The sequence below is a fragment of the Lampetra planeri genome, chromosome 43, assembly GCF_965212315.1.
Source record: "Lampetra planeri chromosome 43, kcLamPlan1.2.h2, whole genome shotgun sequence".
Classification (NCBI taxonomy): domain Eukaryota; kingdom Metazoa; phylum Chordata; class Hyperoartia; order Petromyzontiformes; family Petromyzontidae; genus Lampetra; species Lampetra planeri.
This window is the reverse complement of record NC_136149.1, coordinates 6,924,514-6,950,810: the sequence shown is the minus strand read 5'-3', so window position 1 is coordinate 6,950,810 and position 26,297 is coordinate 6,924,514. Positions and strand designations below refer to the sequence as shown.

Below are 26,297 nucleotides of genomic sequence, written 5' to 3'. Positions count from 1 at the left end.
CAGTGTGGTGAGTGGGTGAGTGTGTTGTTGTGGCCTGCGGTGTGGTGAGTGGGTGAGTGTGTTGTTGTGACCTGCGGTGTGGTGAGTGGGTGAGTGTTGTTGTGACCTGCCGTGTGGTGAGTGGGTGAGTTGTTGTGACCTGCAGTGTGGTGAGTGGGTGAGTGTTGTTATGACCTGCAGTGTGGTGAGTGAGTGAGTGTGTTGGTGTGACCTGCAGTGTGGTGAGTGGGTGAGTGTGTTGTTGTGGCCTGCGGTGTGGTGAGTGGGTGAGTGTGTTGTTGTGACCTGCGGTGTGGTGAGTGGGTGAGTGTTGTTGTGACCTGCAGTGTGGTGAGTGGGTGAGTGTTGTTATGACCTGCAGTGTGGTGAGTGAGTGAGTGTGTTGGTGTGACCTGCAGTGTGGTGGGTGAGTGTGTTGTTGTGACCTGCAGTGTGATGAGTGGGTGAGTGGGTGAGAGTGTTGTTGTGACCTGCAGTGTGGTGAGTGAGTGTGTTGTTGTGATCTGCAGTGTGGTGAGTGAGTGTTGTTGTTGTGACCTGCAGTGTGGTAAGTGAGTGTTGTTGTTGTGACCTGCAGTGTGGTGGGTGTGTTGTTGTGACCTGCAGTGTGGTGAGTGAGTGTTGTTGTTGTGACCTGCAGTGTGGTGAGTGAGTGTGTTGTTGTGATCTGCAGTGTGGTGAGTGAGTGTTGTTGTTGTTGTGACCTGCAGTGTGGTAAGTGAGTGTTGTTGTTGTGACCTGCAGTGTGGTGGGTGAGTGTGTTGTTGTGACCTGCAGTGTGGTGAGTGGGTGAGTGAGTGTGTTGTTGTGACCCGCAGTGTGGTGAGTGAGTGTGTTGTTGTGACCCGCAGTGTGGTGAGTGAGTGTGTTGTTGTGACCTGCAGTGTGGTGATTGTGTAGTGACCTGCAGTGTGGTGAGTGGGTGTGTTGGTGTGACTTGCAGTGGGGTGAGTGAGTGTGTTGTGACCTGCAGTGTGGTGAGTGAGTGTGTTGGTGTGACTTGCAGTGGGGTGAGTGAGTGTGTTGTGACCTGCAGTGTGGTGAGTGAGTGTGTTGGTGTGACTTGCAGTGGGGTGAGTGAGTGTGTTGTGACCTGCAGTGTGGTGAGTGAGTGTGTTGGTGTGACTTGCAGTGGGGTGAGTGTGTTGTGACCTGCAGTGTGGTGAGTGAGTGTGTTGTTGTGACCCGCAGTGTGGTGAGTGAGTGTGTTGTTGTGACCTGCAGTGTGATGAGTGAGTGAGTGTGTTGCTGTGACCCGCAGTGTGGTGAGTGAGTGTGTTGTTGTGACCCGCAGTGTGGTGAGTGAGTGTGTTGTTGTGACCTGCAGTGTGATGAGTGAGTGAGTGTGTTGTTGTGACCTGCAGTGTGGTGAGTGAGTGTGTTGTTGTGACCCGCAGTGTGGTGAGTGAGTGTGTTGTTGTGACCTGCAGTGTGATGAGTGAGTGAGTGTGTTGTTGTGACCCGCAGTGTGGTGAGTGAGTGTGTTGTTGTGACCTGCAGTGTGGTGAGTGAGTGTGTTGTTGTGACCCGCAGTGTGGTGAGTGAGTGTGTTGTTGTGACCTGCAGTGTGATGAGTGAGTGAGTGTGTTGTTGTGACCCGCAGTGTGGTGAGTGAGTGTGTTGTTGTGACCCGCAGTGTGGTGAGTGAGTGTGTTGTTGTGACCCGCAGTGTGGTGAGTGGGTGTGTTGTTGTGACCTGCAGTGTGGTGAGTGAGTGTGTTGTTGTGACCCGCAGTGTGGTGAGTGAGTGAGTGAGTGTGTTGTTGTGACCTGCAGTGTGGTGATTGTGTAGTGACCTGCAGTGTGGTGAGTGGGTGAGTGAGTGTGTTGTTGTGACCTGCAGTGTGGTGAGTGAGTGTGTTGTTGTGACCTGCAGTGTGGTGAGTGAGTGTGTTGTTGTGACCCGCAGTGTGGTGAGTGTGTTGTTGTGACCCGCAGTGTGGTGAGTGAGTGTGTTGATGTGACCTGCAGTGTGGTGAGTGGGTGTGTTGTTGTGACCTGCAGTGTGGTGAGTGAGTGTGTTGGTGTCACCTGCAGTGTGGTGAGTGAGTGAGTGTGTTGTGACCTGCAGTGTGGTGAGAGAGTGAGTGTGTTGGTGTGACCCGCAGTGTGGTGAGTGAGTAAGTGTGTTGGTGTGACCCGCAGTGTGGTGAGTGAGTGGGTGTGCTGTTGTGACCTGCACTATTGTAGCTGAACACAACGTGGATGACATAAAACACTAAGTCTAGAAGGCCGAGCCCTCAACGTGCGTAGATGAATCAATGAGTGAAATTCACAGAAATCGGTAACCGTGATAGTAGCGTTATAAGAGTGATAAGGTAGCGCCTTGCTACATTGCCATTCTGCAACTTCCAAAGGTTTGTGTCTTCTTACAAAATGAGTCTATTTGCTGGGGACAATCAATAGAATGCTACTTTTAATAAAGTTTCAAACCAGGTAAGAGGATATTGAGCAAAGTGTTGCTCATACAGACCATTCACACATCACTTTCACGTGTTCGGGCTTGCGCACCCACAAAGCCACAGAGTTTACATGCCCAAGCATTGTGCTGCGCATGGCTGTGTTTGCTCCGATTCTTGTAGGCTGTGCTATGTTCTTACTTTTGTCATTTTCGGTCACCCATGTTACCCTTGCCAACAAGGCTATCCTGGTCTCGTCGGGTCTCGCCCGTTGAGACAAGCTTGAACACTACAGCTCCCCATCGAAACCGCTGCTCCCTGTTTTATTCTGCCCACGCATAGTTGTGTGGGCAGAGTTGGCGCGCGTTCCAGCACTTTACAGGCAAAGGGGTGATGGGTCACGTCGATTTTTGTTCAGAATGCCAGACCCTCTGGGCTGAGGTCCGCTGCGAGATGTTAGTATGGATAGTGGGTTTTTAAAACGCGCACGTTTTAATGAAACGTCAATTTTTTTTTTTGCGTAGTCGCCTATATTTGAAAAACCCGCAAACCAGAACTCGCACAATGTAAAGTAGGGCGTGTTCAAAATGTATGCGATATTTAGTGTCGGAGTTGTCAATGGCTTAGATGTAAGCGGAGAAAATCAAAGGGCCGAGTAGAGATCCATGTGGGACCGCAGCAACACACGCGGAAATGTGATACAGAGTTGTCAATCTTAAAGGGAGCGTCTGACTAGGTCACTAGGAGGATGTATATTCTTAGGCTTTGTCGGTAAAGTCACGTAGGTAAACCAGTCTACACAACAAAGGCTCATTCCGAGCAGCGTGCTTCAGCCGCACCGAACCTCACAATAATAATATCCAGGTGCCTGCCTTGGCTCCTCCAACTCTCAACCAGTATATATACAAGGACTGTTTTCTTGGAATTTCTCTCACTTGAAACAGCAATCGTGCTGTGACGGTTCCACCTGCAGACGGAAGCTTGTGTTGCCTCCGAAACGTCGTGATTTTTTATTTTATTTTTATTTTACTTTTATTAATTTTAATTTTTTACCTACGTGACTCTACCGAAAAAACCTAAGAATATGAATCCTTGCAGTCACAAAAGCTTCAAATCTAGAATTAGGAGGATGTAATTCACAGAAAGCGCAAGGTCATTGATGACAAAGCCAGTCTTCGTCACTCGATGCCGGAGGATTGTGAAACAAACCCCGATCTGTCGTGCCCTACTGAATAACAACTCGACTGTGTGTCCTCGTGTTAACTTCCTCCTCATTCTCTTTCTCTCTCAAGTGAAACTGTTGCCCCATTGAATGGAGGTTGCATGAGTGGGTGTGAGAATTCCAGTTGGAGCGGTAGTAAGTCACTGATATTAACGATCAGAACCATTAAATACGTTTTAGCCTCCTAGCATTGACCCCGAAGAATCCCGAATAGTTCATGATACTTTTGGGATTGGGTTGCATGAATGTGAAAGTGTCGTACACACACCTCCACCCAACACAGCCAATTAGTAGATGTTTATCACGTGAACAAGAACCTGTCAATATATTACGACTCCAGTACACCGGTGAACTGGAGAGCAATCCCATACCTTACAATTCAGTACCACGTTTCTCCGGTGATGACAATCCAGCATCATCACGCGTTTTGCCAGGAGCGTGAAGATGCCTTTCTATTTTGGATCTTAAATAGGGGAAGCTGAAAAGGACCCAGTGAGGGGGGAGGGGTAATATATTCCTATAAATTAAAATAGATTATGTTATTATCACGTTATACATGTTACCGATGAGGTGTTTCACAGTTCATCAACAAAGTGAGATTGTTAGTCAAATTAAAAAGTCGACAGTGTTGCATTAACTGTGTTTGTGCTGTGTGCAGGCACTGCAGTGTGCGTGTTTGTGCGGCTTTGTGTTGGTGGCAGGGCACCTGTTGTGTTTATTTCAGTGTAGTGGGTGGTGCATGCTACATAGTGTGTGAGACTATGTGCCGTGCGTGTGTGTGTGCAGTATGCGTGGTGTGTGTAATCATAAAACATGCTGTATACCATACCACGGGGACTCGCTCCGCTATAGGAATGTGGAATTCCCCGAAGCAGATTAGCACCACCTCAATGTTAATTTCAGCGGGAAATCACCTCGCGAGAGGGCACTTTCATCAGCCATGGTCAGTCCAACTGCTGGACTAAGGCTTCCCCCACAAGCCACACAGCGCAATCCAACGAGTTCAAGTTCAAGTGCATGTATTAGGTGTAGCCCTGTGAGCCATTCGGCTCTTGAATCGGGTGCAACCGCAACAAACAAAAAACAAAAACATGAACAAAAAACATCTAAAAGTGAATATGTGACTGAGTGAAAACAGAAAATCCAAGAAAAAACAGAAAATATTGCAGAAAAAGCACCGTACACCAACGCTGTGTGCAAAAATCCCAGTGGGATGCAAGTCAAACAACAACAAACACAAGACAACTTAGATTAAGGCCATCAGTCGATCCGTCTCCTGAGTAGACCTCCTCTGACACGCGTCCCGTCCCTTGGCTTCCACTCCATTCAAATCGAGATCAAATCTAGATTCCATTCGTCTGCTTGACCATCGATTTCTTCTAGCCGTGGCGCGTCCTGATTTTACCATGATCAAACTATCAAAAGTACCGAATCACCGTATTACAGAGATCACTGATGACGAACTTTCACCAATAATTGTTGTCCGAGGTTCTGGGCTTAAAAAATAAACATCCGGATAGAGTAACAAACAAACTAACTTACACTTTGCCCCATGAGAGTGTGACGATGACGGTGACGATTCATCCTCTGTGCGCATGTGACTTACACGGGCAAGAGAAGGGCGCGGGAGAAATGTGACGTCACATCAAAATGCGCAACTTTAAATAAATATAGACAACACGTTCTACTTATAGTAATAGGTTTTTACCCTTTCAATTGGTACAAAAACTGACACCTTTATACAAGGCATCATGTTTACAATAGCCACAACACAAGCAGTCAAAATGCAAATCATTATCATCATCAGAGTTGTTTCTTTTTGTTTGCATTTTGACTGCTTGTGTTGTGGTTATTGCAAGCATGATGCCTTGTATAAAGGTGTCAGTTTTTGTACCAGTTGAAAGGGTAAAAACCTATTACTATATTTTGCCACTGGTAAATGTCTCATAGTGTAAACGTTCTACTTAATTAAATAGACGTTTTAATAAATGTTTTTTCCTACAACATCAGAGTGCAGCGCCACATTAAATACGCACTACGATGACAATAGTTTAAAGCGATTTGAAGCATGTTTTATATTTGTGGGGGGGCAGGGCTTTGTGACGTCATATTTGAGGGCGGGTCTGACTTTTTGTGACGCCGTGTGACAAGGGGGGGGGGGGGTCAAAATCGTCCAAAATCGTGACGTCATTTATGGACGGCCCGCAAGTGCTGTTAGCGAGCACCTATTAATGTCGGGCACGGTACACGAGGAGGTGTAGGGGTGGCCAGCACCACGCCCGACCTCCTTTGTCTCCCCAGCGGCGATGTTGTCTACACACCGCAACACAAGGTGGGACAACCACAACAATTGCTTCTTGCTGTGGTTGTCCCACCTGGTGACGGGTGCTTGTGTGGCGCCCGAAACGTCGTGATTTAAGAGTATTTTTTATACCCACGTGACTTTACCGAAATAACCAACGAGTATGAATCCCTGCAGTCACGACAACTTCTAATCTCGAGGGAAGTTGAGTTTTCAGGTCGAAACGGCGGACATCCGTTTCCGATAAGGTCTGAATTTGTCTGTAATAGGGTAGGGCACTGATAAGGGGTTGACAGGTTTGCAATAACAACTCATTCACACAATGCCCCACTCGTTTACACAATCACCCACCCACGTGCTCACCAGCACTGCAGGTCACCGCAGGTCTCTCTTTCGGCACGCTCCACTTTGTAATTTCCCTGCTACAGTCGTCTTTCTTTCACTCAAGCTCTGAACACAACGACGTAGCTGTCAGCCCCTTATCAGTGCCGTCCATAAATGACGTCACGCGATTTTGGACGATTTTTTACCCCCCCCCCCCCTTCGTCACACGGCGTTACAAAAAGTCAGACCCCCCCTGAAATATGACGTCACAAAGCCCTGCCCCCCCCCAAAAAAACATGCCTCAAATCGTAGTGTGTATTTAATGTGGCGCTGCACTCTGATGTTGTAGGAGAAAACATCTATTAACAAGTCTATTTAATTAAGTAGAACGTGTTGTCTATATTTATTTAAAGTTGCGCATTTTGATGTGACGTCACATTTCTCAAACCCCCGCTCCCCCTCGTCACACATCGTCGCAAATGTCTGACCCCCCCCCCCCTAGGTGGGTGACGTCATTTATGGACGGCCCCTAAAGCGTATGGGTTGACAGCTATGAAACAATAATACCCTTATTCTTAGGTTTTTTCGGTAAAGTCACGTAGATAAAAAAATTAAAATTAAGTAATCGTTATTGCAACAATACTTGATACAGCTGTCGCGGGCTGTGACGGTTCCACCTGAAGACGGAAGCTTGTGTTGCCTCCGAAACGTCGTGATTTTTATTTTATTTTACTTTTATTAATTTTTTACCTACGTGACTTTACCGAAAAAACCTAAGAATATGAATCCTTGCAGTCACGAAAGCTTCAAATCTAGAAATAATATTCCCTTGGTTCAACTCAACCAGCCTTGCCCTATGACAACTTTGAAGGTGCCGGTTGTTGTAAGTTTCGGGTTGTGCAAGCAAGTGGTCACAAAACAAAATAAATCTAGTTAATATTCACAAGATGATTAATATTTACCAGCGAATTTATCTGCAACAATAACGATTCAACATCTGATTAGGAATCGAAAGAGTCGTTAATCGTTATTTCAACAACAACGATTCATCATCTCATTGGGAATCGAGAGAGTCGTTAATATTCATGAGTCGCTTCGACATCCTTCGCGGGGACGTCACTTCCGGGAGCGCCACGTGTTCCGGGTTCAACGTTTCAGCTTCCAGTTCACTCAAAAGTCGAGCGGCGCCTCCGTCTCCATGGCGCACGGATCCCTCGTCCAGTACCTGCAGCAGGTAGGGCCTCGACTCAGTACATGCAACAGGCAGGGCCGCTGGTGCGGTGCTTGCAACAGGCAGGGCCGCTTGTTCGGTACTTGCAGCAGGCAGGGCCACTGGCTCAGTGCTTGCAACAGGTAGGGCCACTGGCTCAGTGCTTGCAGCAGGTAGTGATCCCTGGTTCAGTACTTGCAGCAGTTGGGTCTATTCCTGCACGGCTCCAGTCCCACTCCAGAGCACTGCTTCTCAAACGTTGGTCTGCCAGGCCCTGGGGGAAGCGTTACCGTGCAACTATTGCAGACACATTATACCAGAGGTCGCAAACGGGTTTTGATTCCTTACCCGTACCCGGCCGCACCAGGGTCGCAAATGGGTACCCGTACCCCGGGTACCTGGCCGGGTACGGGTACCCATTCCCTACCCGTACCCTACCCGAAATAAGTGACAAACGGTGACTCACCAGTGACTCACGGCCTACCCGTACCCGGCCGCACCAGGGTCGCAAACGGCTACCCATACCCGTACCCGGGTATCGGGTAGGGTACGGGTATCGGGTTCCCGGTTGCGACCTCTGCAATATACTTGACAAGTCTCTCGAATCTTCACGGCATGTGTTGAGGGTTGACAGTGTGGTGTGTGTCCCACCCCCCCCCCCCCCCCCCAGAGTCACTATAAATGTTGGGATCCACTGCTGGGCTTGGCAGTGAGTTGGACCGTTAACCCGAGTCCCATGTTCCCACACAGATGTCTGATGGCCTAGACAACCGGGAAGGCGCCCTTTGTGCCGAGCTGGTGTCCCTGCGGAACTCCCACGTGGGCAACCCTCGTTTGCAGGTCAGTAAGGTTGCCGAGACATGAATGTTCACGATACGACACCCGAGTTCTACTCGGTTGCGATTATACACACAGCACCAATCATTACTCCCTACTGACAGATAAATACCCGTCCCCCCGTCCCCATGTCACCCTTGCAAATTAGATATTTTCACAACACAAAATAAGCGGACAATACACCTCCTTCCTATATTTGTCTGTCATGTGCCTGGGTGTGCTGATGTCTGTAGGACTTCGTTTTGTGTGTGTCCATCTGTCAGGTGTGGTGCTGGCCACCCACCCCCTCGTGTGCCGTGCCGGTCTTCATAGGCGCTCGCTAACAGCACTTGCCCTAACACTCTAAGGCTATACGGGGGGGGTCTTTGTATTTGTCTGTCAGGTGCAGAACCCGGAGCAGAAATGCCAGGAATTACTGGAGCCACCTTACGATGAGATGCTGGCTGCTCACCTACGGTAAATGTGCATGCATGTTTCATCCTCGTAATCAACCATGATCAATCCACTGGTGGATAAAGGCCTTCCAAATCTATCACTATATCTCATGTTCCTGCAAAAGATGAATTCACTTTCATCTCCGAGGTGCAGTCCCCTCGTCTTTGGCTGCCACTCATTATTCTTGACCATCAGGCCATCCATTCTCGTGAAGTGTCATGCTCCAGTTGACTTTTATTTCAAAGTTAGAATGACATATCTCTAATCTTTTTTTTCGTCGTGAGAATTGTATTTTATTATGTTTTTTTAATATTATTATTTTATAATTTCCCTTCTACGTGACTTTACCGAAAGAACCAAGAAGATATCTCTAACCTGCTTATGTTCTCCAAGCTATGTATCCCTCTCTCTGTCTCTCACGTAATTCCAAGCATACACCCGTCAATGCCTCTTTGCGGGCTTTTCAGTTTTTGTGTAATGTGCCTATTGCGGAAGAATGGTTGGTACTTCCCTGAAGGCGTGTGTCTGCTTCTCTACCCAGGTGCACGTACGCCGTGGGGAACCACGAATACGTGGAGGCCTACAAGTACCAAACGGTGGTCGTTCAATATCCTTCATCAAACTATTGTCCAGGAACACCGCTCCAAGACGGTCTGACGCCACGGTTTATTGCATCAAGGGCTTAATTTCAACTGGGTCAGTCTGGGTGGGTGACCCGTAAAATATCTTGGCACCCAGCACACCACATTGAGGAAACCTCTCACTATGGCTGTGGCTACTGGTCATGTGCAAATGTCCTGGTCTACCGGCGACCTGGTAATTATTCAGCCCTGATTGCACCTGTGTTACAGCGCAACTGACGACTCGGAGGCAAGTCTCGTTAGGGGCTCACGCCGCGTTTATTAAGGGCTTACGCCTAACCCGCACACCCTAGCCTATAACTCCCCAGGGGACAGGGTACTGGAAATCCTACAACCCTGGCTAACTCGGATCTCCTCCCTGCACCGGCCTGGGGCTAAACCAACCTTGGCAGGTCGGGCGTAGTAGCTTCCCTTAGCCTCGTGTGAGGATCCCCTACCCCGAGTCCCAACTCCTACTCCCCGATCAACCCCGGTTACGTCCCGGGTCCCTCCTTAAATCCCCCCCGGGGGACATGACGTCGCCATCCCCCAAGGTCCGCCTGACGTCACGTCCCGTTACGTCACTCTCTCCGAGCGCTAGCGTGACGTGACTTCACCCACTACTCCTCTACACCTGTACTCCCCATTATGAATGATGCATGTTAATTTAACCGAATAAACCACACGCACACATGCATTCATCCAGAAAGCTTAGAACTGCAATGTTTATAGTTTTGTTAACTTCCTCTGGAAATGGCCTTAATGAAGTCGTACATCTTTCATCAAAGCCTTCCAAGCCGACAAAGAAGAAAACTGGTATGCGCCACGACATGCACACTCAGCGCACACTCATGACCGTGGCTGCCATCCCAGGGATTCAACGCTATTTAAAATCCATTGAAGAGCCACTGTCGTGTGACGGATCCCGTGAATTATTGTTCTTATAGCGACTCCGCACAGCTCTGGCTGTAGCACATGCAGGTGGTTCGTGGGTCCACCAGTTGTCTTGCAGCTTTCAAACAATATATTCTGCATGACCATGCTCATTATTTTGTCATATGTATCTTGCATCAATCTAGGACCCATATCTTAAAGAGATGATCCTTGCCTATAACATCTGGCAGTTCATCTACATAGGCCCTCAAGCAAGGCTGACCACTAATAAGACTGTCAGAGCCAGTCAAGAGTTTACTTACACTGAATGTTGGTGAAATTCTGCACTCCCAGAAGGCTGTGAGGTGTGATTGGTGGAGAGACAGATATATGCAGGATATGTATTTTCTGCTTATCTGTTGAGTTTCTCAAAGTGGATAACCTTACTCCATCCTCCCATTTTCTCTGTTTGTCCAGGGCCCTGCCCATCATGAATTCGGTCACACTGGACCTCAGGATCTTTGCCAATAGCGTGAGTTTGACGTTGCACCCACTTGATGGGCGACGTAGTGACATTTTTCTCCTTAATGTCCTGTGTGCAGGAGGCAAGTCATGGTTCAACCCCCCTGTCAACTCAATGAGCTTTCACCATTTCGGGATCACAGTTTAATAAAAAAACCCCTGTTGTCTCGTCTATTTCCCATTTCATATTGTACAGTTGTATTCACTTAAGTGACCTAAATGTAAGTAGCATAATATTTACATTAATTATAATCATTCATTCGGCTTGGTAAGTCAACAGTGGTTGTCCTGTGTGTAGTGACTGTGAATGTCACTGTGTGGTGCCGGGCTTACGAAGCCACAGCGAATAATGTGTTGGCATTATGTGTAGCCCGCTTACTGGGCGTAGTACCAGCCCTAGCGGGGCTTGGGTGAGTGCTGGTCAGCGCGGAGGCACCACATACAGTGTGCGGTGCGGGCTCCCGGTGAGGGAGCGAGAGGGGGTGTCAGCCAGCCAGGGTTACGTTGGGGCATGATACGCTGGTTGACCTGCCGACACGTGACCGGATGATTTTGGAGGGGGGCCACTGGTGGACGGGGGCCGCTGGGCAGTCACGTGGTATAGAGGAGCTCTCGGGAGCCTTCTGGAAAGAGCTCGAGAGATCTAGAAGGTGGGCGGGGCGAGGGGCGGAGCCAGCCCAGGCCGATATAACGGGAACCCCGTGAGGGGCTCGGCGTTCTTCGGGTTGCTGGTGACGAAGATCCACGTCGGGTTGAAGAAGCCTCGAGCCACACGGTCCTGGACCCAGCTCGTGGTCCAGACCGGGATAGCGAACTGTGTCTAGTTCTGCCGTAGCGTGGCTAGATGGGCATTCAACACCCAAGTGTAGGTTGTGTAATGTTGAGTTGGTGTAATAAATAGTGTTGCTCCCAGGACAACGTCTGCGACTCAGTTGGACTCACTACATGTGGATAGACTCACCCCTGCCATGGGAATGTAGAATTCTCACCACAGGTTCACAGCTTTAAACGAAAGCTGAGCACGGCCTCAATGCTCATTTGACTTAGGAATCGATTCACAAACACGTGATTCAATACACGTATCTTCAGCGTCGTAATCAGTTTTCACTGATGACTCCATTATTTTGTCAGCAGAGCGTAGTGCAGCAAAAAGCATTCTTGTACTGTAATGTGCCTAAATGTCTCTGCTAACCACCTTCAACCCACACTGCCCAGCCTGGTGGAGTATGGTCAAAACAACTCACATGACCTCTACAGCTTGGGGAAGCCTTCAACCAGCAGCGGATTAACAAAAGGGGCTTGATGTGCGCATGCGTCAAACGTTGCGTGCCTTGGTATGCAACCGAGCTGTCGATGTTGAGTCCCGACAGGCGTCTGTACGTGTTGGGAACGTGCGCGTAGGCCGACCTGCAGCTGGCACGGAAAGGGCGGGGCAAATTGGGGGACACGCTGGAGAAGGCAGCCGACACCCTCATGAGCTGCTTCCGCGTCTGCGCAAGCGACAAGTGCGTCCGCCTCTCGCGCACGCGCGCCCGGGCGGCAGAGTGTGCGCGCTCCTTGTACGTCGTATTGCGTTCTGAGTTCTGAGTCTTGGATGCGCGCCACGAGGCTTGTGTGGGTGTGTGTGCGCAGTCGTGCAGGGATTGACGACTCCAAGAAGTGGGGGATGCTGTTCCTGGTCAACCAGCTGTTTAAGATCTATTTTAAGGTAGGACGGTATCTTGGGATATCATACAAATCTCCGGTTAAGCTCAAGTCAGAAATTAAATTGTGTCTTAGTGTTAAGGATTGCCCCTTTGTGATCCGGTGAATTGTCACGATTCGGGAGTTAGGTTTCAATAAAAAAAAAACGTGTTATTCATTGTCATGGAAGCACCTTTAGTGGGCTGGAGAGGTTCACATGCCATGCACATATTACATACAACACATACGAATATGAAATTACCACACTTTCGCACGTATGATTGAATTAATGTATCGCAGAGAATGCATAGTAAAAGATGACTTGATGAATCGCTACTTGCTGACTTCTAAGCAAAGCCTCTTTCTCCGCCCTGCCCTTAAGATCAACAAGCTGCACCTGTGCAAGCCGCTGATCCGCGCCATCGACAGTTCCCCGCTCAAAGACGAATACACCAAGGCCCAGCGCGTCACCTTCAAGTACTACGTGGGCCGCAAGGCCATGTTCGACAGCGACTTCAAGCAAGGTGCTCCGCTTGCCTGAGCGTGAAGGTGTGGTGTGCCAGGTGTGGTCAGTGCACTGATCTGGGAAAGCTGTGATCCTGTGTCATAAACCTGGCATCCACCTGTGATTACATTGGGTTCTCAAGTGGAGCCTGATCATCAATGAAAAACCAATTGCGTTAAATTTGGTTTGTCGAGATCGCAGACCTGGACTAACTTGGCTGAAATGACGCCCTGGTTGCGTCTCAATAAGAAGGGCCCTCTGCTGTGTTGGCTAAAGAAAATGAACCATACAATGTAACTTGGTGTTGGCCAAACATCCCAATACTGAAACATTGCGTGCAAATTACTTAATTGGCATGGCAGCAACATCGCCCACTACTGCAAAACCTTGGCAAGACCCTTCTTAAAAAAAGTCTTGAGACTAAGTGAGGCTTTCCGAGGTAAACAAATCAAAAACATGTTAGAGAAACTGTTCCTTGCACAATGTAGCACGAGTGCCATAGAAGGCAGAGATGTTGGCTGCAACTCAGGTGATGCGGAGATGTGGAGTGACGTGCTGTGTCCGTGCTGTGACCTTCAGCGGAAGAATATCTGAGCTTCGCTTTCAGCCACTGCCACCGTAGCAGTCAGAAGAACAAGCGCATGATCCTCATCTATCTGCTGCCTGTCAAGATGCTGCTGGTAATGAGAACATTTCTGCTTACACCGATTTCAGGCACAGACCGAAGGTCCAGTGAGCATATGGGGCCCGTGCCTCTTATGGCAATCAATTGTGCCTCACAGCAAGAAAGCCTAGGTTCGATTCCCAACTTGGGTACTTTTCTGTGGAGAATTTGTATGTTTTCCCTCTGTCCACATGGGTTTCCTATAGGTTCTTCAGTTTCCTCCCATAACTAAAAAAGACATACTCTCTTGCCTAAACATCTTAATGCTGAAAAATTACCTGCAAATTCATCGTTTGGGATTACACACAGCAGTACCCTCCTGAAAAAAGTATTGAGACTCGGTGAGGCGGCTTTACTGGGTAATCAATCATAGTAATAATAACATACTAGCTTGTTTGCCTGTCTAAGGATGGGTCTATATTGCAGTAAATCTGAAGTATTAAATAGAAAAACTGTTCAGCTAATGAATATTAATGAGGAGGAGGGGTTGCTCCATGTGGAGTGACGTCGCCCGCTAATGGTTGTTGGGGAGGGGTGCGGCATGTGGAGTGACGTCACCCCACTCATGGTCATTGGGGAGGGGTGGGGCATGTGGAGTCACGTCACCCGCTCATGATTATTAATGAGGGGGGGGGCCTCGTGTGGAGTGACGTAACGCGCGGGACACACACATTATTGGCTCATTATATTACTCATAATCCATTGTGACCAAAGCCACAGTCACACAATACACGCGGGCTCCGCGATGATGTCGTCGTGTGACCTCATCTTGTGACGTCATGTGCCGCATTGCGTAGCCTCATTGCCTGCGGCTTTAATGGGTCTTGGCTTCTGTCGGTCGTCTTCGAACGGAGTAAACTCGACACGTTCAGCAGCAACATCATTTCGAGGAAAGTGGTTGCCGTGGTTTATCCTGCCGTGTGGCCGCCGGGCTGTGTGCTGTGCAGGGACACATGCCCACGTTGCGACTGCTCAAGAAGTACGACCTCATGCAGTTTGCAGACGTTACCAAGGCCGTCAGGTGAGTCCATGTTGCACGTGAGGTCACGGCAACACACTGAGGGGTGGCGGGGGTGATCGAGTGGTGCACGCGCGCAAATGCGCACTATGTCTGGGCAAGATATTGTCCCAATAGGGGGTGGCTCGGTTCATGCAGAACAACCGTAAACGAGGCTGTACAAACATATAGTTTAACTGTATTGAATGGGTTGTGAAGATGTAGAATGTGTCATCTATTTTTTTATTTTATTATTAAAGTAACAATTGTTTTTGTGTTGGCATGATTGAGGTCCACGTGGGCACAGAGTCATGAGCGAGGAGCAGCTAATGAACAGGCGTGCACATAAACACGTGACACTTAATTATTTGCATCCGATAACCAGATGCTGGATGGCAGGGTGGCGCAGTGAATAATGCTTGTGCCTCAAAACAAGAAATTCCTGGATTTGATTCCCAACTCTGATACAGTAAATCTAGCTGTGACGGTCCCACCTGATGACGGAGACTTGTGTTGCCTCCGAAACGTCGTGATTTATTATTTTATTTTTATTATTCATTTTAATTTTATTATTTTTTTACCTACGTGACTTTACCGAAAAAACCTAAGAGTATGAATCCTTGCAGTCACGAAAGCTTCAAATCTATAATTAATACCTGTGTGGAGTTCCTGTTCTCCCCCTGTTCTGCATGGGTCTCCTCTGGGTTTTTGAGTTTCCTCCCAACATCCCAATGCTGACAAATGACTCAGTTGGACTGCAAATGTGTGCATTGGTCGTGTTTATGGATGTACCGTGTGTCTGTCCCATGCCCTCATGACAGCGAGGGAAATCTTTTGCTGCTGAACGAGGCGCTGACTCGGCACGAAGCCTTCTTCATCCGCTGCGGAATCTTCCTCATCCTGGAGAAACTCAAGATCATCACCTACCGCAACTTGAGCAAGAAAGTGTGCGTGTCAGCACAGCATGGGTTGGCACATTTTGCAAAGTTTACAGCGGCGGTGCCCATGAATTGAGGGTGACCTCCTTGCACACGCGCCTGTGTGAACCGCAGGTACCAACTGCTGAGAACCCACCAGCTGCCGCTCGATGCCTTCCTGGTGGCGCTTCGGTTCATGAAGGTGGATGATGTGGACCTGGATGAGGTGCAATGCATCCTAGCCAACCTCATCTACAACGTGAGCTCCTTCCCCACCTTCTCCGTCCACACCTCCCTCCGTCTCTTCACTCCCACCCACCCCCTCCTTTCTCGCACCTTGATTTAAGATGCCACTGATTGCAATGGGTTTAAAAACACCAAACAGCTGCCTTCCTCGTCCGGGATGAGTATAGTCTCTGTTCACATAGATTAAGTTGAACGTTTGTGCTTACGGATCTGTGCTTGTACATGCTGCGTGGTTGCAGGGCCACATCAAGGGCTACATCTCACACCAGCACCAAAAGCTGGTGGTCAGCAAGCAGAACCCCTTCCCGGCGCTGTCCTCGCTCAGCTAACATCCCGTTTGCGCACCAGCGAGGACTGTGAGGGGGCCCCTGACCAGCGGCAGTCTCGAGGCATCAAGACAAGAGTCGGAGCCGTGATTCATGATGTCGATGCTGCCGGATGGTCAAGAGGATTTGATCCCGAGTCGACAGCACAACCACGAATGTCGAAATTGACGAGGCTGGGTCACAAAGCCCGTGGCATTGACATGGTCAGGGCCTGGTCTGTGTGGTTTACCATCATCCTCGCAGACAGCTCTGGAGCGCACCCAGTACCCCAATGACAATAACTGGTTTAGTATTTTTTTATCCCGAGTGTCAGTTTTCAACGAGAACTAATGAAGCCACCGTTATTATATTTTTTCAGATATTTTTAAGTAGTCAAGAGCTACGTGTTCATGTCAGTTGGCATACCAATATAAACCCCCCTTCGTCATTCCACTGCTGAATGAGCGCCTCGCAATGCCATGTTGGGTCACGGGTGTTATATGAGCATACTTCATCATGCTGATCAGTCCAGGTTTGTGACGGGAGCTCAGGACGTTCTAATATCACTCGCTGCTGTTAGCCGGAGCGCAGTGTGATAACTGCTGCCCTACCCCTCATAGTTCAACTATTGTGGTGTTATAATGTTCAATGTTAACTTTCATTGCTTTACGTGTAGTCGCGGTTGTTGGATTTTCAATAAATATCATGTTTTGGTCTTTGGTCTAAGGACTGCTCCGTGCACGACACCACACACACACTACAGCCCACACGAGTGACACTACAACACAGCTGCCCTACTACTACCACCCCTGCTCTCCTTGAGTTCTGAAGAGCCACTGTCCAAAAAGTCAGCCCATCATTGTAAAGTACAGTACTTTGTTACAAGGTAGTATGAGAAAACGAATGTTGAGATTGTGCTTTTACATCACCGCAGTTTCAACTTTATTGTTCATCAAAACATTTTGCTCAAGTCTTTTATTAGGTTGTGCGCTGCTTGTCCCAGTGTCGAATTATTCTCTGAATGCTTGATTTAAACTCGGCGGGCGGATGGGACGGGGGAAGATCCAGCACTTCGTGAAGGGGAGCACACCGCTTGTGCCACGCTCTATCTGCTGAGGTGACGAGAAGGGTACAACACGGAGGCTTTCGCGGCCAATATCCAAAATAGAGGTTTTCATGGGTTAAATCGCGGTAATATGAATGTGTCGTTAATTACCACTCGCATCATGATGCGAGTGGTAATTACTGGCGAAACGTACTCGAATTGCAAATGTTATGGGTTTGCTCTCCAACACCGGGGTTCTGAACTAGCAACGAATTTTGTTACCATGACAAATCTTACTAATTGGCTGTGGGGGGTTTAACGACACATTTATATTTACGCGATCTCAAGCAAGACCCCCTCCCCCCTCTATTCTGGAGTGTAAAAGGATATCTGTCAGAGGGCACAGGATTTACGCTTCGGTTCACGAACCGAGACGACTTATCAGTTGTACACCCGCGGCGCTCACGAAAGGCACACGCAAGGCACCACAGAACTCGCAACGCGCGGGGAGACAGCAACGCATATAACGCGGCCAACTCGGCGTTTCGCCATTGTTATGAATTCGCCTTTTACTGAAACTGTGACGGGCCACGTGCCCCCTCGACTGGGCAGACGACAGCGAAGCGGTTCACCGCGGAGAGGTCACGACTTCAAAAATCCTGCTTTGGGGAGCCGACTCCGCTCATCAACCCTCAGTGGTCAATGCATCACAAGCACCGCTTTGCGGGTCGGCGAATTTAATGGTCGTCCTACAGACGGATTCCGTCACAGTTCCTATGATCACTGTTTCATTGCTTTATTTTGGTGATTTCGAAAAGTTTACTGGTTTGGCCATGTTTGTTTGTTGTAGTACGGAGTTAGACTGATGGCCTTAATCTAAGTTGTCTTGTGGTTGTTGTTTGACTTGCATCCCACTGGGATGTTTGCACACAGCGTTGGTGTACGGTGTTTTTTTCTGCAATTTTTTGCTGTCTTTTTTTGGAATTTCTGTTTGCACTTAATCACATATTCACTTTAAGATGTTTTCTTGTTCATGTTTTTTGTTTGTTGCGGTTGCACCCGATTCAAGAGCCGAATGGCTCACAGGGCTATACCTAATAAATGAATTCTAGATTTGAAGCTTTCGTGACTGCAAGGATTCATACTCTTAGTTCTTTCGGTAAAGTATCAAATCTGGCTGTGACGGTCCCACCTGATGACGGAGACTTGTGTTGCCTCCGAAACGTCGTGATTTTTATTAATTTTAATTACATTTTTTACCTACGTGACTTTACCGAAAGAACTAAGACTAATAAATGAACTTGAACGCCATAGGAACGGCGAGAATGCCACCACCACCAGCCGGTTCAGTCAACGGCCTCGATAACCACAGCCGATCGCCACTCCCCCACGTGGCCCCTCCAGCCGACACTGTCCATAAAAGCGCGAACTCTCGCGAGACTTCCGCGCAAGCTCGCGAGAGCGGTGACGTCACGGCTCCCGCCGAGGGGATCAGCCGCCGAGTCTCGCCGCGCGTCCATCGCGCGTCTTCGTGTGCCCAGGAGACCCCCGCTTCGCGCTCCATCCGCTCAGCCGAGGGGGCCATGATCCGCAGCCGCAGGGAGGTGGAGCGATGCGTGTCCAGCCTGGAGCGGAGCGCGCACTCCCCGCGAGAGGTGTGGACTTGTGGGCCCGCGGCGGCGGCGCCGGAGCCGGCCTAGGCCTCAGGCCTCGACTAGTGCCGGGGTGGGGTGGGGGACGATGTGGGGGGGGAGAGGACCTGGTTAGGTGAAGGCGAGCGAGGGGATACGAGGGGGGTAATGAGGGGGGTGATGGAGGGGGACCCTGGAGCGCGGTGGGGAGACGCGGGGGCTCTGGGCCGCGGGCTCCGCGCCGCCTCACTTTAGGCCCCAGGCCTCGCACCATTCGAATTCGTAGCCTGCATTGGCCGCCGCGCACTCTGATTGGTCGAAACGAATTCCGGTCGGCCAATGGGGCGCGGGTGCGAGGCCATGCGCTGCTCGTGGAGTCCAATAGTGAGGCTCGGCGCCTGTGCGCGCTAGGGAATGCAATCAGTGGTGCCGGGAGGGGTACGGGGAGACCCCGGGGGGGGGGGGGGACACGGGGAGACGCGGCGAGACCCCGGGGTGTGATACGGGGAGACCCCGGGGTGTGATACGGGGAGACCCTGGTTTGACACGGCGAGACCCGGGGTGTGATACGGGGAGACCCTGGGTTGACACGGGGAAACCCGGGGTGTGATACGGGGAGACCCTGGGGTGTGATACGGGGAGACCCCGGGGTGTGATACGGGGAGACCCCGGGGTGTGATACGGGGAGACCCTGGGGTGTGACACGGGGAGACCCGGGGTGTGATACGGGGAGACCCTGGGTTGACACGGCGAGACCCGGGGTGTGATACGGGGAGACCCTGGGGTGTGACACGGGGAGACCCGGGGTGTGATACGGGGAGACCCTGGGTTGACACGGCGAGACCCGGGGTGTGATACGGGGAGACCCTGGGGTGTGACACGGCGAGACCCGGGGTGTGATACGGGGAGACCCTGGGGTGTGATACGGGGAGACCCGGGGTGTGATACGGGGAGACCCTGGGGTGTGACACGGGGAGACCCGGGGTGTGATACGGGGAGACCCTGGGTTGACACGGCGAGACCCGGGGTGTGATACGGGGAGACCCTGGGGTGTGACACGGGGAGACCCGGGGTGTGACACGGGGAGACCCTGGGGTGTGATACGGGGAGACCCTGGGGTGTGATACGGGGAGACCCTGGGGTGTGATACGGGGAGACCCGGGGTGTGATACGGGGAGACCCTGGGGTGTGATACGGGGAGACCCTGGGGTGTGATACGGGGAGACCCGGGGTGTGATACGGGGAGACCCTGGGTGTGATACGGGGAGACCCTGGGTTGACACGGCGAGACCCGGGGTGTGATACGGGGAGACCCTGGGTTGACACGGGGAAACCCGGGGTGTGATACGGGGAGACCCTGGGGTGTGATACGGGGAGACCCTGGGTTGACACGGGGAAACCCGGGGTGTGATACGGGGAGACCCTGGGGTGTGACACGGGGAGACCCGGGGTGTGACACGGGGAGACCCTGGGGTGTGATACGGGGAGACCCGGGGTGTGATACGGGGAGACCCTGGGGTGTGATACGGGGAGACCCTGGGGTGTGATACGGGGAGACCCTGGGGTGTGATACGGGGAGACCCTGGGGTGTGATACGGGGAGACCCTGGGGTGTGATACGGGGAGACCCTGGGGTGTGATACGGGGAGACCCTGGGGTGTGATACGGGGAGACCCTGGGGTGTGATACGGGGAGACCCTGGGGTGTGATACGGGGAGACCCTGGGGTGTGATACGGGGAGACCCTGGGGTGTGATACGGGGAGACCCTGGGGTGTGATACGGGGAGACCCTGGGGTGTGATACGGGGAGACCCTGGGGTGTGATACGGGGAGACCCTGGGGTGTGATACGGGGAGACCCTGGGGTGTGATACGGGGAGACCCTGGGGTGTGATACGGGGAGACCCTGGGGTGTGATACGGGGAGACCCTGGGGTGTGATACGGGGAGACCCTGGGGTGTGATACGGGGAGACCCTGGGTTGACACGGAGAGACCCTGGGTTGACACGGAGAGACCCGGGGTGTGATACGGGGAGACCCTGGGTTGACACAGAGAGACCCGGGGTGTGATACGGGGAGACCCTGGGTTGACACGGAGAGACCCGGTGGCCGAAGGGGGAGACACGGGGAAACCTGGGGGGGGGGGGGGTGGGGGGGGGGACACGGGGAGACCCGGGGGCCGAGCGGGGGACACAAGGAGACCCAGCGAGACCTTGGTTGACACGGAGAGACCCGGGGGTGGAAGGGTGGGACATTGGGAGACGTGGAGGGGGGGATTACGGGGCGACCTGCGGAGGGGGTGGGACACGAGGAGACCTGGTGGGGGGGGGGGGGATTGGATGAGGTGGGGGGACACGGGGAGGCCCAGAGAGAAAAACGGACAGAAAGGAGATCTGGCATCCATGGATAGACGAGAGGCCTGAGACGTGGGGACACGGGAAGGATGAATGAAATACTTAAGATATGGGAGCCACGAGAGACTTGGGGAATTTGAGACATGGGAAACATGGGAGACTGAGAAACGGTGGAAGCGGGAGATATGGAGACTAGGGAAAGATAGGGGGAGATGAGTGGCGTGTAATATATGTACACCTGGGTCTCGTGGACACCTGGCAGGCCGGAGAGCTACAGGAGAGAGGCTGACCAGAGAGACCTGAGGACCCATTGATACCTGGGGTGCAAGTATAAGATATCGGGGACTCGAGATCTTAGACACGGAGTCCTGTGTCACCGAAGATTTAAGACAAGACTAGACACGGGAGACCTGAGTATACTGTATACCTGAAACGGGAGGTTTGCAAAGAGGAACCTATCTGGAACGGGAGAACTGGGAGACAACAGGGATACTGGAGATCCAGTTCATGGTCGATCTGTAATCCGGTTGTTACTGTGATTGAGTGTGTTTGAAATAGTCGCATTTTGTTGCTTTATCATCCAAACGATTGAGAGAAGTTGGTCAGTTGACGAAGTGTACCACTGTCCTGTGCATTCTTTTTGCAGAAAAAGCTGAAGGGCCTCCTGTTTGGAAAGCTGTACTATGAAGCCAAGGACTTTGAGGTGGCCAGGAGGTGAGGAACCACTCGTGGGGGTTTGTTCACGTGACCTCTAACCGGGCGGGTCTGAGCTGTCGCTGCCGCTGCTGTAACCGCAGCCTAACTGAGCAGAGCGTGGTGTGTTCCACGGTCTGCTTTGCAGGCCCATTGTTGAGCATTGGTATACAGTACAACATGTAAAGCCCTTTTATTGATCAATTGCTGCGTGAAGGCTTCCCTATGCCGAGCGGGTCATGGGGACTATTTTCCCATATTTCACCATTGCTGGTTATTGGTGGGTTGGTGAAGGTGGGGGGAGTAAGTGTGGAAGCATATTACAGTACAGTAGAACCTCGGAGATCGAACACACCAGAACTCGAACAAATCGGTGTTCGAACGATATTTCCGAACATTTTTTGTTCCGGAAACCGAACGAAATTCGGAGGTCGATCGGGCAATCGCGACTTGAAAGAACCTGTACGGCTGAGACGCGTATGGCCAGCGTGCATGACGCTTGCCCGGACAAAGGTTTTACCGTATGAGTGGCTCAGTTAACACGTAGCTCTCACCCAGTGCAGACCCGCAAAACATCGTTCCTTAACTTTTTCGTTAATTTCCTTTATTTTAGTGTTTTTTGATGTTCATCCATACACAATGTCTCCTAAGAAGGTTAGTGGTAGTTATAAGCCAAAAAGGAAAGTTGTGAGAACCAGGATAGAATTTAGAAAAGAGATGATTGCAAGGCAGAGAGAAGTGTCCATGTGACCGAGATTTCCAAACAGTATGGTATGTCGAAATCGACGATCTGCACGATACTGAAAGCCATCAACTCTCCTTACTACAGGTAAAGTGAAGTTCAATGTTCATTTATTTCATTTATTCCATATATTTATTCCATTTATTTATTGTGTTTCTTGTTTTTTTGTATGATTTTATGCATGTAATTACTGTAAACTTCGTGTAAAAATGCTTTATAATGAGAGATTTCTTGTGTCTGGAACCAATTAATGTCATTTACATTTATTCTTATGGGGAAAATGTATTCGGTGTTCGAACAAATCAGTGTTCGAATGGCCTTCTGGAACGAATTAAGTTCGATCTCTGGGGTACGACTGTACAAACGTTTATATTGCGGTCACCTGCTGCCTGACAACGTAGCACTGCAATATCCGAAAACACCTGGTTTATATATTTTTGGTATTCTGCCTTGGTGGTTGCTGTTCCAAGCACTAACTATGCCAAGCCTCATCATGGGACCCCCTTTGCTAGTACCAAAATATGAGAATAGGTTTTCCCCTTTTTTTCTGGCAACAAAACAGGTGTTAAGATGTTAAAACACCAAACTGAAACCTTTTACAATGAATCATGTCTGCATTAACCACAATACTTGTGATCAGAATGCAAAAAAAACATACTCTGATAATATATGCATTGTCCTTAACTGATTGGTCCACACCAGAGACAGCTTTCTTTTGAGCCTAGTCTCAAACGGTGTTAGACCAGAGGACGCCAAAAGGTATATTACATACTACGTATGCCTTTTGGCCAAACCAGAGACAGGCTAAAAAGAAAGCTGTCTCTGGTGTGGACCAATTAGTTTCAAAGACAATGCATATATTATCAGAGGACGATTTTTGCTTACATTCTGATCATAAGTATTGTGGTTAATGCAGACATGATTCCTTTTAAAAGGTTTCACTTTGGTGTTTAAACATCTTAACACCTGTTTTGTTGCAAGAAAAAAGGGGAAAACCTATTCTCATATGCCAAGCCTGTTTAGCTTCCGAGATCTAGGGCTCATTCCGTATAATTTTGTCAAAGACATTTGAATGCAACATGGGAATAAGTTGGTCATAATACAGTTCAGATGCACTGCCTTGATTGCATAAAAAGTCACACCCATGATAATTATTCATGTGATAATAGGAATATAAAGCACATCTCCAGTGCCCTCTAAACGTAGCTAAGGCAGTATTATGGGTTGCCTTTAAATACATTCGCTTGGAATATGCGTGTTTACATAAACATTGCAGTGCTGCAACTCTTTCGTAATTGCTTGTTCTGGCACCATGCCAAGCACTGGCAACTGAGCTGACTGCAGCTGCTGCAAATGTCAAATATCCCAGACGTACGGCGCCAGAACCACATTTACAGTGGCAGCAGAGTGGCACTTTGTCCCAGAATAGAGTTGGCCTCAATTTGAATAATCCAGGGCACAGCATAAGGCATCTGTTATGCTGTGAGGGCTTGTCCCATGTTTTGGCTGTTTCATTGAAAATTGTATTTACATTGTGGTTTACATTCAGACTGAAATGTTTTATTTTCCTTTTCAGGCATGTGTCCGACTACTTAACCATCAACGAGAAAGATCCGAAAGCACACAAGTTCCTAGGGCAGATTTACGAAGCCGAGGGAGACAAGGTTAAAGCTGCCGGATGCTTCAAGGTAATTTGTTAGTAATTAGTACAGTAATGGGGGTTAATTATAGAATGGTCCTTTGCAGTAATTTTAATGCAATTATCCTCAACTGCTGTGAGGTAATTAATCTTGTCATGCCCCCCCCCTTCCTAAGTTCGTGCTTTAATGATTTACAGCTAAAGCATAGCATTAGCGTCATTCGCCAGCGCCTTTGACCCTGTGCTGATATTACGACTGCGTTTTAAACGGTTTGTGTATTTCCACGAGTTGTGTTGTGGATGACACGGTCTGCGGCGCTTTTGGTGCTGGCCCCCCCACCACCCCCCCCCCCAACTGCGGGGGCACCGCCTCCGAGCGAGGTGCGCCGTGCTAACGAGGCGCTTGGCTTCCCGTCGCTCGGCACACAGCGTTCACTGGAGCTGAACGGAGCCCAGAAGGAGCTGGTGCTGAAAGTGGCGGAGCTGCTGAGCGAAGGCCGCGCCCTGCAGGATGGCAGCGCTAAGTACTGGGTGGAGCGCGCTGCAAAAGTCTTCCCCGGGAACCCCGCCGTGTTCTCGCTCAAGGTGCCGCCGGCCGTGACACCTTCACCTTGGCACTTCACCTGCCAAGGGGGACTTGTGTTTCGCACAAGTTGTTGCACTGCAGAAACATTTGTAACAAAAAATATAATTCAACTTGCAAGTCCTGAACTGAATCTTTTTTCAAACTGTTTCAGGAACGTTCTGCATTGGGCTGATTGATCAATTTCACAAATTAGTGTTTAGTACGTGGCATGAAACCAGAGTACCCCGGAGAAAACCCACGTTTGCAAGGACATCATTCTCAAACTTAGGAACAGATAGATTCAATAATCCATTTGCGTACTACCACCTCCTGACCACCTCACCAATTCTTCACTTTTGGAACGCACCTCTGTCAAGATCCTTGTTAGGCCTGTGAAGGTGTCGTTGAATTGGCGGTCTGGCGAATGGGGTTGGTGTGTTGTTTGTCGGTGGTGCGGTGCTGGGCTTCCTGTGTGGGGGTGCCGCGGTGACTGTGGTCCTGTTGCAGGAGAAGCTGCTGCGCATGGGTGGGGAGCCTGAGGAGCTGGAGGCGCTGGTGCGGGATGAGCTGCGCCTGCGGCCCCACGAGCCAGCGCTCAACGTACACCTGACCCAACTGCTGCTCGACTCGGGACGGCACTCGCTAGTGCTGCAGCACGTGCGCTCCGTGGATGCGTCTCCCGGCCTGCGCCACGCCCTCACCTGGCAGCGATGCGTCGTCTCCTCACTGCAGGTGCCAACATGTGGGAATTGAGGGTCATTCAACATTACATCGGTTAAGAAGATACCTTGACCAGACCCGATTTTAGACCAAATCCGTGTCCTTAAAACTGTGGCTTCAGTCGTGTGTGGTTAATTATTATTTATGGATGCAAAGCTCGGCTTGTCAAAGAGTCGTGCAAGCACGCCCGTTTCCTCGTGCAGGCTGTAATTGTGAGCAGCGACACGTCCGGTCCTGCTCATGAGTGGCGCCTGTTTGCCTCTGCGACCTGGCAGGGAGTTGTGCGAGGGAGGGCAGAGGAGCGTGAGGAGGTGAGGCTGCGGTTGCTACTTGCGCTGCATCACGTGGTGCGGCTGTCCCTGGGGACAAAAGACATCGCGGAGGCAGTCGACGCTCTCAGAAGGTGCGCCGAAAACGTGGGATTGCGTACACCTCGGTTACTGTGAATCTGTACAGAACAAATCAAGATGGCATTGTTGACTAAAGCCGTTGATGCCACCACAGCTCGCCAACCCGTTCTACCCTCCGTCAGATCCACTGCGCTGTAGAGATGTGACATCCAAGATTTTCCCTCGCAGTATCCCACCATCTACTCTTAGAACTTTAGTCTTGGTCGCCAAATTCTCAGAGACCACTCCAGTGTCTTTCCTGGCAATTGGAGCTACCCCATTCTGCACTGCACACATCCCATCCAGCGCAGCCATTATTTCCTGTCTACAATATTCACCTGCCTTTTCTTCCAGACTTCTAACTTGTTTATCCTGTCTTGTAACCAGTTTTGAGCGTCCAATTAAGACACGTGTGCTAAGATGCCAACACCTTATTTTGAGCTGCTCTTGGATTTTGTCT

The 26,297-nt window shown here is 50.2% G+C and overlaps 3 protein-coding genes across 6 annotated transcripts in view; 2 read left to right on the top strand and 1 right to left on the bottom strand.

Moving 5' to 3' along the window:
• Window positions 1-73: 73 nt before the first annotated feature.
• Window positions 74-4,122, bottom strand: LOC144732669 (uncharacterized). The gene is made up of 2 exons (XM_078614219.1): window positions 572-4,122; window positions 74-470 (listed from the first exon to the last, which is right to left on the bottom strand). Exons 1-2 carry the CDS (start codon window positions 2,210-2,212, stop codon window positions 168-170), a joined length of 1,944 nt encoding a protein of 647 aa, XP_078470345.1. The 5' UTR covers window positions 2,213-4,122; the 3' UTR covers window positions 74-167.
• Window positions 4,123-7,321: 3,199 nt separating this feature from the next.
• Window positions 7,322-16,777, top strand: PCID2 (PCI domain containing 2). Its single transcript, XM_078614218.1, has 14 exons — window positions 7,322-7,481; window positions 8,208-8,297; window positions 8,677-8,750; window positions 9,271-9,338; window positions 10,126-10,165; window positions 10,700-10,754; window positions 12,146-12,249; window positions 12,377-12,452; window positions 12,810-12,951; window positions 13,512-13,612; window positions 14,544-14,617; window positions 15,415-15,540; window positions 15,646-15,769; window positions 15,996-16,777. Exons 1-14 carry the CDS (start codon window positions 7,446-7,448, stop codon window positions 16,083-16,085), a joined length of 1,200 nt encoding a protein of 399 aa, XP_078470344.1. The 5' UTR covers window positions 7,322-7,445; the 3' UTR covers window positions 16,086-16,777.
• Window positions 16,778-18,551: 1,774 nt separating this feature from the next.
• Window positions 18,552-26,297, top strand: part of LOC144732665 (E3 SUMO-protein ligase RanBP2-like) — a 41,708-nt gene continuing 33,962 nt past the window's right edge. For all 4 annotated transcript variants that reach the window (XM_078614212.1, XM_078614215.1, XM_078614213.1 and 1 more), the window contains exons 1-6: window positions 18,552-18,761; window positions 21,736-21,803; window positions 24,101-24,212; window positions 24,593-24,748; window positions 25,236-25,460; window positions 25,724-25,851. In XM_078614212.1, the coding sequence (XP_078470338.1) occupies window positions 18,690-18,761; window positions 21,736-21,803; window positions 24,101-24,212; window positions 24,593-24,748; window positions 25,236-25,460; window positions 25,724-25,851 (761 nt within the window). In that variant the 5' untranslated portion in view covers window positions 18,552-18,689. The remainder of the gene's footprint in view (window positions 18,762-21,735; window positions 21,804-24,100; window positions 24,213-24,592; window positions 24,749-25,235; window positions 25,461-25,723; window positions 25,852-26,297) is intronic.

Bases quoted from the DNA above. Each gene is read 5' to 3' on its own strand.
- PCID2 (XM_078614218.1), top strand. From the start codon at position 7,446: ATGGCGCACGGATCCCTCGTCCAGTACCTGCAGCAG. The intron at 12,453-12,809 runs GTAGGACGGTAT...CCTGCCCTTAAG, and splicing joins TGTTTAAGATCTATTTTAAG to ATCAACAAGCTGCACCTGTG. The intron at 12,952-13,511 runs GTGCTCCGCTTG...TGTGACCTTCAG, and splicing joins CGACAGCGACTTCAAGCAAG to CGGAAGAATATCTGAGCTTC.
- LOC144732669 (XM_078614219.1), bottom strand. From the start codon at position 2,212: ATGTCATCCACGTTGTGTTCAGCTACAATAGTGCAGGTCACAACAGCA. The intron at 471-571 runs GTCACAACAACA...ACCACACTGCAG, and splicing joins ACACACCCACCACACTGCAG to GTCACAACAACACTCTCACC.